The following is a 14,996-nucleotide window of genomic DNA, read 5'->3' on the forward strand; positions in this document are numbered from 1 at the left end:
TAGTCCAGTTAGTAGAGAAATCTTTACCTGTGAAAAACTGTAGTATCCCTAAAATGTATATGCAAACCTGGTAAAGAAAAAGAGTATTTCTACCGGGTGGTGGTAGCACATGACTTTAATCCCAGCACTTGGGAGGCAGAGGTAGGTGGATCTCTATGAGTTTGAGGCCAGCGTGGTCTACAGAGCAAGTTCCCAGACAGCCAATACGACACAGAGAAACCTTGTCTCAGAAAAAACAAGACTATTCCTAAATGTTAAAACTTTGAAAATACAACTACTCAGTTCAGACTATAACTAATCTCTAGTTCTACAAATAAAGAGTAGTTTCAAAGGCTTTTCCTTTTTAATTTTCCCAAGTATACCACATTTATGAGATCTAATTAGGTCCAAATCCTTAATATAAAATGCAGGTTTCCTTTGAAGATCAATTTTCTAGCCTACAGGTTTAAAACAAAGTCCTCATTAACATGGGGAGAAAAGGGTCTACGGTTTATGTGAGAAAAAAAAGGGATCTGCCCACATGGATATTTTATTATAAATATTACCCTCTTAACTTTCACTAGCAGAGAGCCTCAAGATCCTGAGACTTCCCCTACCCCCAGGACTTAAAAAGTGACTCCTGTTCAATGCCCAGCTCCTCTACGCATCTCAGTGCAGGGGAGCTCAAAGACAGCAGGCGAAACTCAAAGCAGAGATATCCTAAGTAGTTGAAAAGAACATACCAAGACTTCATACCTTTAGGTACAAGCTAATTGATGGAAGGAATGCTGCCATCATCCCCCTTCTTTTTTCCTGGTGTCACATTTTATTCAGGCAAAGTAACACATGTCCACCCAAGGATTTATAGACTAAACACACCTACACATCCATCATCCAAACACCAGAACATAGCAATGCAGTGGTAACCAAGAGACAAGCCCGGATTATTGACAGGGAGAAAAATAAAAGTGGATCAGCTGATACTGTCTGGAGACACTTGGGACAAAACTTTTACATTTACTAAATGCTGTGATAAAATCGTTTTGAAGAGAAAACACAATATAGGGAACAAGTAAAGTCCTGCGTGAGTGTGTGTTATTTGACCCGTGTCAAGGACCAGTGCCTCAGCCCCATGGGAGTGGCAAAGCCTATCCCAGATGAGGCTCAAAAGGATGGTGAAGCCTTTCTCAGATACAGTGTTGATTTGATATTGTGTACAGAAAACTTCCATCATAGCTTTCTCCCCAGACATTTATGACCTTAAGACTGCTCTCCTGCAGAGACTGTGCCAGTGAAGATGAGCTAACCCTGGCTAATCCTGCCTCCTTGCTCACCTGGGTACCATAGCCCTACCTCCATGTTTATCTGCATGTAGTAACCCCACCTCCTTGTTTAGCTGTAAAAATAAACATGATGAGCTTCCAGGATGCTGAGGCTTCTCCATCAGAGGGCCCAGAACACCCAATACCAGCTTTTCTATATCCCTGTGTCTGTACTTTCTTTATTCTCTTACCTTCCCAGTCAGGTCAAGTCCCTGAGACCATACAAGAATGCAGCAATGCAAAAGAATAATGTATATTTAAGGTACATACATACTGGGCATTTTTACATTTTTCTTTTCTTTTTAAAAAATTTAAAGTAGGCAGGCAGTGATGACGCATGCTTTTTTTTTTTTTTTTTTTTTTTTGGTTTTTCGAGACAGGGTTTCTCTATGTAGCTTTGGAGCCTATTCGGCCACTCACTCTATAGACCAGGCTAGCCTTGAACTCACAGAGACCCGCCTGCCTCTGCCTCCTGAGTGCTGGGATTAAAGGTATGCACAACCAACACCGGGCTTGGCACATGGCTTTAATCCTAGCACTTGGGAGGCAGAGACAGGTGAATCTCTGAGTTTGAGGCCAGTCTGGTCTACTGAGTGAGTTCCCCGACAGCCTCCAAAGCTACAGAGAAAACCTGTCTCAAAAAAAAAAAAAAAAAAAAAGTTAAATAAAAGTTAAACTATTATAGAAGGCAGTGGTAGCACATGCCTTTAACCTCAGGACTTGGGAGTCAGAATTAGGAAGATCTCTAGGAGTTTGAGGCCCTTCTGGTTGAGTTCCAGGACATCCAGGGCTACACAGAGAAACCTTGTCTCAGGGAAGAAGAAAAAAATTAAAAATTTACTTCAAAATCATGGCACACATACTCAATTCAATATCTACTAAGTTGCTTGTCAACTTCAACCCTAGCCCCACTTGTACTTTAGGAAGTGAAAAAAAAGAAGAAAAAGGACTAAAACTATGGAAATATATATCTAACAATAGCCTTAGTAAAACTTAATGTTTTGCATCTCAGTATTCATCCTAGAATGTACCCTACATAATAAGGCATTAAAAAAACACATAATCTTCTGTATTTATATCATATTCAAACTGAAATCTAGAACTCATTTTTTGTTTCCTTGTTTCTGGACACAGGGCTTTTCTGTATAGCCATGGCTGTCCTGGAACTCACTCTGTAGTCCAGAATGGCCTTGAATGCACAAAGATCCACCTGCCTCTGCCCCCTGAGTGCTGGGATTAAAGATGTGAGCCACCACTGCCCGGCTAGAACCCACATTTTTAAAATCCACAATTTAATGTTGCTAGAACAAAAGGGATGTGTGTATCTTAACTTTTACAGGTTTTGGGGGGTTTTTTTGGTTTTTTTTGTTTGTTTGTTTTGGTTTGGTTTGGTTTGTTTTTTGGTTTTTCAAGACAGTGTTTCCCTGTGTAGCTTTGGAGCCTGTCCTGGAACTAGCTCTTGTAGACCAGGATGGTCTCAAACTTACAGAGATCTGCCTGCCTCTGCCTCCCAAGTGCTGGGATTAAAGGCATTCGCCACCACCACCTGGCTTTAACTTTTACTGTATTAGAAAGTACTTGTTGCTTTCCTTTTGGTTCTCATTTTTACCTTTTGTTTGTTTGATTTCTGTTGTGCTTCTTCTATTTATTTGTGGTGATGTGGATCAAACCCAAGGCCTCAGACAGTCCAGTTGAAGCAAGGACTTACCACTGAGATCAGAGATCTCAAATGCTTTTCACAAAATAAACAGTAGACATCTTAATACAATGCTAAAGCACAACAAAGGAGAGATGTGGAAATGCCTCTAAGTGGGAGGGAGGAGGGAGAGATGAAGGGAGGGAAGCAGGGAGGGAGGGAGAGAGGGAGGCAGGGAGGAAGCCCAAGGTTAGTCTGATGTAATACCCACCTCAGTGGATACTATATAGAGAAGCTTTCACTTAGGTGAAGTATTTTACCTGTAGAGTTTTTTGTAACTTGTTTTTTTCCTGCATAAGTGACTCGTATTCTCGATTGCAATTTTGAATTATATTGTCTCTTTCCTCCAAATCATGTTCAAATCTCCTGCATTCTTCTTTCCATTTCTCTTGGGAAGTCTGAAATGTTTTCTCGATTTCACTTGCCTTTTCTTGAAGTTCTAAATTCTGAGCTATTAAAAATATGATAGAATTAATATATTTATAACTACAAATTAATCCATTAAGAGTCTAAGAACCTAACCATTGGAGCTTTCTTTACTACATTATCTTTAGGACAAAGTATTTAACTTTCTCCCTTCAGCAAACTCTAGAAAATCTCACTATCCCTGTAGTACTATATTGATTTTTCACTCTCTTCCTTCCCTCAGATGGAGGTGATTTTTCTATGAGCCAGTATGGCATATTCTTGAAAGCATGCCCATGTTTAGGTATACCTCCAGCACTAGCTGCACCTAACACTAATTTTTTCCTCTTTTCAAGAAAACAAATCTGTCTGGACATAGTGGTGTACACCTTTAATCCTAGCACTCTGGAGGCAAAGGCAGACAGATCTCTTGAGTTGGAGGCCAGCCTGGTCTATAAAGTGAGTTCCAGGACAGCCAGGGCATTGTAAAGAGACCCTGTCTCAAAAGAAGACAGATACACATACACATACAAATAAACAAACAAACAAAACAAATAAATAGATAATCTGGGACTACAAATAGCTCAGTGGGTCAAATCACTAGCCTCAGAAACCTGATGACCTGAGTTTGATTCCCAGATTCCACAATGAAAGAAAGGAACAAATCCTCTGACCTCCCCATGTACCCCATTACATACACACACACACACACTCTCTCTCTCTCTCTCTCTCTCTCTCTCTCTCTCTCTCTCTCTCTCTCTCTCCTATACAATAGTAAGGTTTTTTTTAAAAGAAAACTAGCTAAATGTGTGTTTTTCTCTTTTTTTGAACACAGACTTAACTAGGATTATCTTATATGTATATATGTATGTGTTTGTGTGTGTGTGTGAGTGTGTGGCATATAACATGCATTGCAAAGGTCACAGAGAGATGTCAGCTGTCCTGCTCTATCACTCTCCATCATATTTCTCTGAAACAGAGCTTCTCACTAAACTTCGAGCTTGGCTGGCAGCCAACAAACCCAAATGGTCCTCCTATCTCTGTCCCCCACAGCACCAGAACTGACTTTATTTACAGCATGATACTCAAGATAAAATCTTTGGAGTTACATGTGTATGTGTGTGCATGGCTGGTTTTTTATGTCGGTGCTGGGTACTTGAACTCCGGCCCTCATTCTTAATGAATAAGGACTCCTACTGAGCCATCCCTCTAGCCCCATCCTGATCTTTTAAAAGACCATGTTCCAAGAGCTACTTTATTTTTTTTATTTATTTATATTTTTTTTGGTTTTTTTGAGACAGGGTTTCTTTGTGGCTTTGCAGGCTGTCCTGGAACTAGCTCTTATAGACCAGGCTGGTCTCAAACTCACAGAGATCCTCCTGCCTCTGCCTCCCGAGTTCTGGTATTAAAGGCATGCACCACCACTGCCTGGCGACTATCTTACTTTTAAGGTGTGTTAAAATTAACATGTTTCTAATAATGAAATATCAAAAACTGTAATCTTGAGTCTTAAAAAAAAAAGTAGCTCAGTCTGGAGAGATGGCTCAGAGGTTAAAAGCACTGGCTGCTCTTCTAGAGGTCCTGAGTTCAATTCCCAGCAACATGTTGGCTCACAACCACCTGTATTGAGATCTGTTGTCTGCTTCTGTCTGTAGGCATACATGCAGGCAGAACACTACATATAAATAAGTCTTTTTTAAAAAAAATAGCTCTAAGGGGCTGGAGCAGTGGCTCAGGAGTGCAGAGTACTTGTTGCTCTTATAGAGGATCCAGATTTGGTTCCCAATCATATGTAAATCCAGTTAGAGGGAATCTGATGGCCTCTTCCAACCTCTGGGGGCTTCATACATTCCTGATGTACCTATGTACATGCTGGCAAAAGACACATAAATAAAAAAAAATCCCTTATGAGATCCCGTGCCCTCTTCTGGTGTGCAGATATACATGGAAGCAGAATGTTGTATACATGATAAATAAATAAATAAAAAGAAAGAAAGAAAGAAAAATGGAGTCATTTGTTAAAAAAAAAAAAAAAAGATAGTCAGGTAACTCAGGGTGTAATAGTACTGCTGCAGCCTCAGAGCTATCTTACCCTGCCCTCACCACAGAGGCACTCCTCTACTCTGGCCCTACTATCACCCTAGCAGTGAGCAGCCCTTCATACTACCACTGCTGTTTAAGCATTTAGAAAAGTAGGGTATGGCTTCCAGGTCTGGCTTTACCAACTAACTCCTGATCAAGTCTCTCTGATTCTCTGACCACAGTTGTAAGGATTCATTCTGCGGGCCTGCCCCTGTCACCTGGCAGAATGCACTTAGGCAGTAACCTGGTCAGCCCAGGTGCAAAAGAATCCTTTAAAATAAAGACCTCCACCCACTTACGCACTCTCTTTACCCCCTTGCCCTTTCTAATAAAACTCACTAAGCTCTGGCATGTTTGTGTCCCATCGTTGTAACCCCCCACGCCACCCCTTACCCCCTGTCCTCCCCATCCACCTCAGTGTGTGTGTGTGTGTGTGTGTGTGTGTGTGTGTGTGTGTGTGTGTGTGTGTCCTTGCCCTTTATCCTAACAACAGTAGGAATGAAAACACCTCATTAAGTTTTAGTGGAGATGCAAATGAAGTATGCATAAACATATGTGTTAAACAAAAATGTACCATGAATTTTAAAATTCTTTTTCTTTCTGTTTTTCATGGATCCTACAAAAGATACAAAACTCAAAACTGTAAGCTTTTTCCATTTTTTTTTTTTTTTTTTGGTAGCTTCTGATTCTTGCCTTTATGGAATATACCCTCTTTTATGGAACATATTTTCTTTCTACTCTAAGGCTATCAACATGGTTGCAAATTTTCACTTCCCCACAGAAATATATTTCTTCCAAGTTGATTTTTTTTTCTCTCTCCATTTAAAGGTTTTCCTCAAATATCTGATGATTCTTGTTACCTACTCAATTGACAGTAAAGAAGCTCCAAGTATATTTAACAAATCTAGTTTCTGACCTTGTGGGTGACAGCTAAGAACTGTGGTCTTCACAGGAAGATAATCTGTGTCCTTTACTGAGAAACCCACATCATCAGGACCATTAGATTTTCCTTCTTGCTTTGGTCAGGTCATTCACAGAAAAGGCCTCCAAATTCCCACATGAGGTACAGGGACCTGAGTACTAGCTTCTGAGAAGCCAGCAGGAAAGGGAACTGCAGGAAATGGTTCTCAAACACTTTGCCTTAGATACATGATCTTCCTGGGTTTTCCAGGTCCCTGTTTGATGATGTACAGAGCTTGAGCACCTCAACTTCTGCTAGGAAATGGAGTGATTGCAAAGCAATAGGCTCTTTGAAGACATCTCAAGATCAGACCCCATCTTCAGTCCTCTGCAAGCACCAGACATGCATGTGGTACACAGACATGCATATAAAATATTTAAAATATTCCGCTGGGTGGTGGTGGCCCACCCTTTAGTCCTAACACTCAGGAGGCAGAAACAGGCAGATCTCTCTGAGTTCAAGGCCAGCCTGTCTACAGAGTAAGTTCCAGAACAGCCAGAGCTATAAAGAGAAACCCTGTCTCAAAATATGAAAAGTAAATAAATGTTTCAGTCTACCCTAGGCAATTGTTCAATTTTTGCTACATTTGTATTATCAGACATTCATCCCTCTACCCACGCATCTGCTAATTTACACCCAGCACTCCATCATACTTCTGCAGGTATGCATTTCCAACCAGAAAGTGAGCATCATAACATCTCACGCCTATAACTCATCCAATATGTCAACAGGAAAAGCACTGATATGATCACTAACCACATACAATACAGTCTTACTATTTTAAGTACAATTTACATACACTGAGATGCACAACTCTTTACCATTTAAGACTTTACAAATGTAAGAGCTTTAGGTTACACTTCTCTTAGTTTACCTAACGGCCACACCCCTTCTAATCCAAACCACTACCAAAACATAAAAATACCCTTTAACCCAAAACTTTTCCTCATTTTTTTTAAATTTTTATTTTATGAATATGGTATTTTGCCTGCATGCAGGAATGTACACCACTTTGTGCTTGGTGCCTATAGAATCTAGAAAAGAGTGTTGGATGCCTGGAAGTTAGTTGGAGTAAACAAACAGTTGTGAGCCTCCTTGTAGATGCTGGGAATGAAACCCAGGTCCTGTGGAAGAACAGTCAGTGTTCTTAACCTCTGAGGCATCTCTCCAGCCCCAAATTACCTCATATTTTTGTCTACTGCCTATTCATCTCAGAGACAACCACTATTCAGATTTTATTCACTAACAATTTGCTTTTCCTGTTGTAGAATTTTATGTACAAAAAAATCATATATGATGTCCTCATGTATATAAAATTTCTTTCACTCAACATTTTCTAAGAGTCATGCCTTTGACTGCACATATTAACTGCTATAATGGGCATGTGCCACTGTGCCTGGCTAACAAAAGGAGTCTTAATAGTAAATCACCAGCAGAAAATGGGTAACTGTTGATGTGGTATGTTTCTATACTGCCATAATTTAATTATCAATACCAAGATTATACACCAATATGAATCTCTGACAAAAGCAATAACATTAGAAAAAAAGAAGCTGGACACAAAAGAATACAAGCTAGATTATTCAATTCCCATAAAGGCCAAAAGTCCAGCATTAGTGGTGCACACCTTTAATCCCAGCACTCAGGAGGCAGAGGCAGGCGGATCTCTGTGAGCTCAAGGTCAGCCTGGTCTACAGAGAGAGTTCCAGGACAGGCTCCAAAGCTACACAGAGAAACCCCCGTCTCGAAAACCAAAATAAATAAATAAATAAATAAATAAATAAATAAATAAATAAAATACAAAAGAAGATTAGAAAAAGAAAAGAGGAAAACTGGGGCTGGAGAGATGCCTCAGCTATTAGAGCACTACTGGTGGCTGCTCTTACAGAGGACCTGGGTAGGTCTGATTCCCAGCACTCAAATGGCAGCTCACAACTCCAGTTCCAGGAGATCTGATACCCTCTTTTGGCCTCCACAGGCACTAGGCAAATATGTGCTACCCAGACATATATGCAAGCAAAAACCCCAAACACATCAAAATATTTTAACTTAGAAAAAAAGGAAAATATAAATCACACTATCAAAAACTAGGATAGTAATTAGCAAGATAAAAGGGCTTTAGGCACTTTTCTCTAACATGATCTGGATGCTTGCTTTGAGTTTTATGGTAATCTAAGTGAATTTGTGTACATTAATTATAGGAGGATTGGGGTGTTAAACTTGGTGCCTTTTTCTTTTCTAGGCACATAATATAATGCAGTGACACATAAACCTACCTAATCAACAAGTCAACTGCAGTGTTTCTGGAACATACAGTCAGGCTAGAAATCCTAGCTCAGATTATATGTTATGAAGGGGTCTAGAGTGTATATAGAACACACACACACACACACACACACACACTTTCTTTTATTATTTTGAATATTGCTTAAAGAACAAGTATTCCAAAACCCCAATTAGCAGACTTCTGTACTCTTCTTTTCCATGCATGCAACAACATAAAAATATTAATGAATAAATACTTCAGCTGGTAGAGTACCTGACCAGTACTCACAGAGCCGTGTGTTCAATCACTGCATAAATCAGGAACAGTGGAACATGTCTGTGACTTCAGCACTCAAGTGGTAAAAGCAAGAAATAACCCAAGTTCAAGGTCATCTTCAGCTACATGGCAAGTTTGAGCCATCCAAGGATACTTGACATCCTTCCCCCACCCCCAAAAAACATCTCAAAAAAATTAATGTAGGACTGAAAACCCAATTCAGTGACAGACTGTTTGCTTGCTATGCACGAAGCCCTGGGTTAAATGTGGAAACAAATGAATTTAAAAATTTTACAAACACACAAACTAGTCCCATGAGTGAAAACCCTACATGAGATCCATTATGGATATGCAACAGCGAGCAAGGATGCAGAACAAAGCTGCCTTACCGCAGAGTTTTTCCTGAGTCCTCAGTGCCTCATCCAGTCTCTCTTCCACCATCCTTCGCCCCATACCAGACTCCTTTCTAACCACTGCCAGGTCGTACTCCAGACGCTGTCGCAGGGCTTCTCCTTTTTCCACCTCAGACCGCAGCCTGGCAATCTGGCTCTCGTAGCTTGACAGCTAAAAACAGATTCCTGAGCTCATGAACGAGCACTAAAACATGTATCCAAGATGATGAGATTTGCATACTCAAGCATTTACATTTCTTAGCAAAACCTCGATTCGCATTTATTAGAATCACAAAGTGACATCTTCTCCAACACTAGAAGGAAGCTCTTGCCTTACCAGACAATAATCAGTGCCTTATAGACTCCTTTAGAAGAAAGGCCTTTTTAAACAAACAAAAGGAAAAAAGCACATCTGAATCACAAAATCATGCCTAGAAAACAAAAAATGCATGACACATAATAAACACTCAAAAATTCATGCGGTCCTCTACTTTTATCTCCTAGATGTACTCAAGAAGAAAATGGGTTGGGGAAGGTCTCGTCGGGGTCCCTTTCAGAGTGCTCCAGCATCATGAGGGGCAGCTCACAACCATTTGGGACTCCAGTCTCAAGAATCCAACTCTATTCTACCCCCTGAGGGTACCCACTCACATACACAGAGACACTCATTTAGACACACAGATAAAAAATAGGAAAAAAAAAAAGGTTTAAAAGAAACAAGTGGCAACAAAATACAATTTAGTGAATACTGTGTAATTTTCTTAAAATATCAGTGCCACTCGCCCCCTCAGGTGAACAGTGGGAAGAGAAAGCTCTACATGTGTTTGAGAGACTCACTCACTTTGCTGACGCAAAGCCATTGGTGGCTAAGATCTCTAGCTATGTCCAGACTGGAATCTCAACTTGGCCAAAAATCCATTTATATGATACCAGTAATGGGAAGAAACTTGATATTGGGCTAGAATTAGTTCACAAAGGATATGCAGTAGAAGTTCCTGAAGATGTGGAATAAGATGGAACTGTCCCAGATACGTTGAAGGACATGGCCACTGAAACAGATGCTTCTCTTGCCAGCATACTCAATGAGACCAAATAGAGCCCTGAAGAGACACCACATACCCTATCCTGCCTCAGTTTATCAAAGGTAACTATATAGTGATTTCTTACGTAGCCCAGACTGTCACCCAGATGCTGGCAGTATATTTCCTGCTTCCTGAGTGCAGAGACTGTAGGTGTGTGTTAAAGGCCTGTGTTACTGTGAAGGTTTCAGAACTAACTTCTCATCAGTTATCATTTTCATTAAATAAAATTATTTTGAGTTAGATTTAAAAAAAATCAGTGCCAGCATAAAATAATAAATGTGAAAATATTACAGAAATTTTAACAAAGGGCTATCTAATTGTGACACGCCATCAATTATTGGGACAAAAATGGCTCAGAAAGCTAGAATGTGGTGATCTATAAAGTCCTTTGTCACTCTAAAATTGTGATATAGTTAATGGTTATATAATTTATCATTTATAAACAATTAATATACTAAATAACATTTAATAGTTGCTATGTGGCAAATAAAAGAAAACAAATGTTATAGAGCCCTAAGCTGAAGGGCCTAAGTACTACAGAAAAGGTGGTAGACTCAATTTGGGTTTGGGATTTTGTGTGTGTGTGTGTGTGTTTATTTGTTTTGGGGGTTTTTTGTTTGTTTCAAAGAAAGGGTTTCTCTCTATAGACCTGGCTGTCCTGGAACTTACTATGTAGACCAAGCTGGCCTCAAACTCGGAGATCCATCTGCCATTGCCTCCCAAGTACTGGGATTGAAGGCATGCACCACCACTGCCCAGCTAAATTTTATAAAATAAATAAAAACAAATTTTTATAATAGTTTGAAGGAAAGTAAAAGTAATATGTGTTTGGTTTTTAAGTGGAAAAGAAGAGAAAGGAAGTAGAGCTAGGTGGGGAGGGAGAACAGGGGGATCTGGCAGGTGTTGGGGGGAGGGAAGCGATTAGAACATATGTATGAAAAATTTTTAATTAAAAAAATAATAAAATGCTAAATATTTAAGTCAAAAAGTAAGTAAAGGTCTGTGCTTTAAAAAAAACTAATAATAATCCAGGTGGTGGTGGCGCAAGCCTTTAGTCCCAGTACTTGGGAGGCAGAGGCAGGTGGATCTCTGTTAGTTTGAGGCCAGCCTAGTACACAGAGTTCCAGGGCAATCAAGGCTGTTATACAGAGAAACCCTGTCTTAAAAAACCAAAAATAAATAAAAATAAATAAATAAATAAATAAAATAAGAAAAATTAAAAAACCGAACCTAGAATGTAGCTCACTAGCAGAGCAATTGCCTAGCATTAGCTAGGTTTCATTCCCACACCACATACACACACAAAAAGAGAACAAGATTTAAATACAGAAATAAAGAAGAGTAAGAATACAAAAGGTCGGGGGCTGGAGAGATGGCTCAGAGGTTAAGAGCACTGAACTGCTCTTCCAGAGGTCCTGAGTTCAATTCCCAGCGTCCGCATGGTGGCTCACAACCATCCGTAATGAGATCTGGTGCCCTCTTCTGGCCTGGAGGCATACATGCAGACCATTTGGTCTGTATACATAATGAATAAATAAATCTTTAAAAAAATCTCTTTAAAAAAAATACAAAAGGTATATATACATACATATATAATTTATGAATTCTCTTGGAAGGAAAGGAAAACCAAATATACACATGTACCTATGAAATACTTATAAACTAATAAGATGTCATAGTAAAACAAAAACAAAGATGATTTCTGAATTATACTAATTCAAATTCTATACACAATGTATTTATTTAAGAAAAAGACTGTTCCATAATTCATACCCTAAAGGAATCTACATTATGATTTCAAAAATGTGTATGGTTTAAGCCTTGCACATAATACACACATAAGAGCACAGCAGTTGGGAAGCTGCAACAGAGGACTGAACTTGAGGAAGCTCTGTTACATACAAAGAGCTCTCTCAAAATAGTATTTTTCTAATTTATAAATTCTTTAGTCATCAATCATATCCATCAAATAATACATCTGGCTGTCAGGATGACTCAGCCGGTAACAGTGCCTGCTGCCACACCTGACCTCAATTTAGTCCCTGGTATAACAGGTGTCTGTCTTAATTAGGGGTCCTATTGCTGTGATGAAACACTATGACCAAAAAGCAAGTTGAGGAGGAAAGGATTTATTTGGTTCATATCACTGATCATCGAAAGAAGTGAGGACAGGAACTCAAACAGGGCAGGAATCTGGAGGCAGGAACTGATGCAGAGGCCCTGGAGGGGTGCTGCTTATTGGTTTGCTCCCCAAGGCCTGCTCAGCCTGCTTTCTTATAGAACCTTGGACCTCCAGCCCAGGGATAGCACCACCCACAATGGGCTGGGCCCTCCCCATGTCAATCATTAATTAAGAAAATGCCCTACAGCTGGATCTTACGGAGGAATTTTCTCACTTTCAGATAACTCTAGCTTGTGTCAAGTTGACATAAAGCTATCCAGCATAACAAGGAACCACAAGTTATCCTCTGACCTCCACATGAGTTCCATGGCATATGTTCTCATACACACAAAAAGTAAAATGTTTTAAATAATTAAAATACACTTAAGACAACAAACAAATAAACAGATTAAGGTTCAACTTAAACATCCCTATATGATTCTGCTGTTTGAACGTGTTTTCTTTATTGCAATTTCCTTTGAAGTACTAGAATGACAGTGACAAAGGTTAAATGTAGTTTCTAGTATGAAATGAAACAAAAAACTGAAACCCAACTCTGGGGGAAGGTTCAAGACGGGTTTCTCTGTGTAGCCCTGGCTGTCCTGGATCTTGCTCTGTAGACAAGGCTAGCCTTGAACTTGGAAATTCACTGCCTCTGCCTCCCAAACGCTGGGACTAAAGGTATATGCCACCACACCTGGCTGAAACTCAACTTTTAACAATACTTGGGAGGAAAATAAATTCTACCTCTGCATTGTGCTTAGTTGTCATTTCTAATTTCTCCTTCTTAGCCCGATGGAGTTTCTTTCTGAGATCGGCAGTGATATCTGATTCCATTTCATTTTTAAGCATTTGCTTTGCATCCAATGAGACATTTTTCAACCTACAAAACAAGTTCATGATAAGACATAATTTTCATGCAATAAAAAATTCTAACATCATTTCTCATAGCTTATTTTAAAAACAGAATATGAAAATAATAAAATATGATAAGGTCCTAAGATAATAAATTTACAACCTGGTAAAATGTGTCTATTGCAAAACTGGAGTAATAATGCAAAGTGGTATTTTACTTGTAACAAAATACTGTCCACTGAAAATACACTACATTTTTCAAGCTTTGTATCTAAACCAGCCCATCACATCCAATGCTGGGTACTTTTGAAAGAGAGAGATTTCTTTCTTTATTAATGTATTTCAATCACTGTAAGAGTAATACACATTACAAAAAGAAAGTATAAATAACAGAATACACATTCTTTTTTAATAATTTACTTTTATTTTATGTTCACTAGTGTTTTATCTGAATCTATGTCTGTGTGAGGGTGTCAGATCCCCTGGAAATGGAGTTACAGACAGTTGTGAGCTGCCCTGTGGGTGCTGGGAATTGAACCTAGAAGAGCAGCCCTTGCTCTTAACCACTAAACCATCTCTCCAGCACCAGAATACATATTCTTGCTTTAAAATGGCAAACTATACTCTCCCTGAAAAATAACAATGATAATTACAACAGAAAAGAGCTCCCAGATAGAGAGCACAAGGAGAAAAGAAGTCACAGCAATAGAGCAAGCAGGCAGATGACTGATTTACCTAACAATTCAAAGCAAGCAGTTAGGAAAGTGATCAACATGCCAAACGCACAGCTTGCAGCAGAGGACTCTATAGGGTTTTGGTTGCTCACTTTGTCCTTGTTGAGTTATCAACCAGACACAAGCTAGAGTTCTCTGGGCCAGGGGGTAAGAATGGGGGGACCCCAATTGAGAAAATGTCTCCATCAGGCCTGTAAGCAAATCTGTAGGACATTTTCTTGATTGTTATGTAAAGGCTCAGTGCACTGTGGGCAGTGCCAGCTTTAGGCAAATGGTCTTGAATTTTCTAAGAAAGCAGGCAAGAGCAAGTCAGGAGGAGCAAGCCAGTGAGCACCATTCCTCCATGCCTCAAAAAGCTGCCTTCAGTGATGAGCAAAGGGGTCAAGACCAAGCTGGAGAAACCCACAGAAACAGTTGACCTGAACAAGAGGGAGCTCATGGACCCCAGACTGATAGCTGGGAAACCAGCATAGACTGTTCCAGACCCCTTGAAAAAGGATGTCAGTTTGGAGGTCTGATTAATCTATGAGGCCTCTGGTAGTGGATCAGTATTTACACAAATGGACTTTGGGAGCCCACTCCACATAGAGGGATGCTCTCTCAACCTAGACACACAGAGGAGGGTCTAGGTCCTGCTCCAAATGATATGACAGACTTTGAAGATCCCCCATGGAAGGCTTCACTCTTCCTGGGGGAGCAGAAAGGGGATGGGCTAGGGAGCTGGTGAGGGGCAGGAGAGGAGAGGAGGGAGAGGGAAATGGGATTGACATATAAAACAAGCTTGT

General features: G+C 39.8%; 1 protein-coding gene across 4 annotated transcripts in view; it reads right to left on the minus strand.

Moving 5' to 3' along the window:
• The window catches only part of LOC100756343 (coiled-coil domain-containing protein 171), a 332,880-nt gene that overhangs the window by 302,775 nt on the left and 15,109 nt on the right, over positions 1-14,996 (minus strand). For 3 of the 4 annotated variants that reach the window (XR_004768216.1, XM_035439823.1, XM_035439824.1), the window contains exons 3-5: positions 13,370-13,505; positions 9,377-9,551; positions 3,258-3,448 (exon numbers count right to left, since the gene is read on the minus strand). Coding sequence is in view for 3 of the 4 variants with exons in the window: in XM_035439823.1 (XP_035295714.1) it covers positions 3,258-3,448; positions 9,377-9,551; positions 13,370-13,505 (502 nt within the window). In the remaining variant the exon portion in view is untranslated. The remainder of the gene's footprint in view (positions 1-3,257; positions 3,449-9,376; positions 9,552-13,369; positions 13,506-14,996) is intronic. The other variant, XM_035439825.1, reaches the window with a different exon arrangement.

Source organism: Cricetulus griseus, chromosome 2 (genome assembly GCF_003668045.3).
Source record: "Cricetulus griseus strain 17A/GY chromosome 2, alternate assembly CriGri-PICRH-1.0, whole genome shotgun sequence".
Classification (NCBI taxonomy): Eukaryota; Metazoa; Chordata; class Mammalia; order Rodentia; family Cricetidae; genus Cricetulus; species Cricetulus griseus.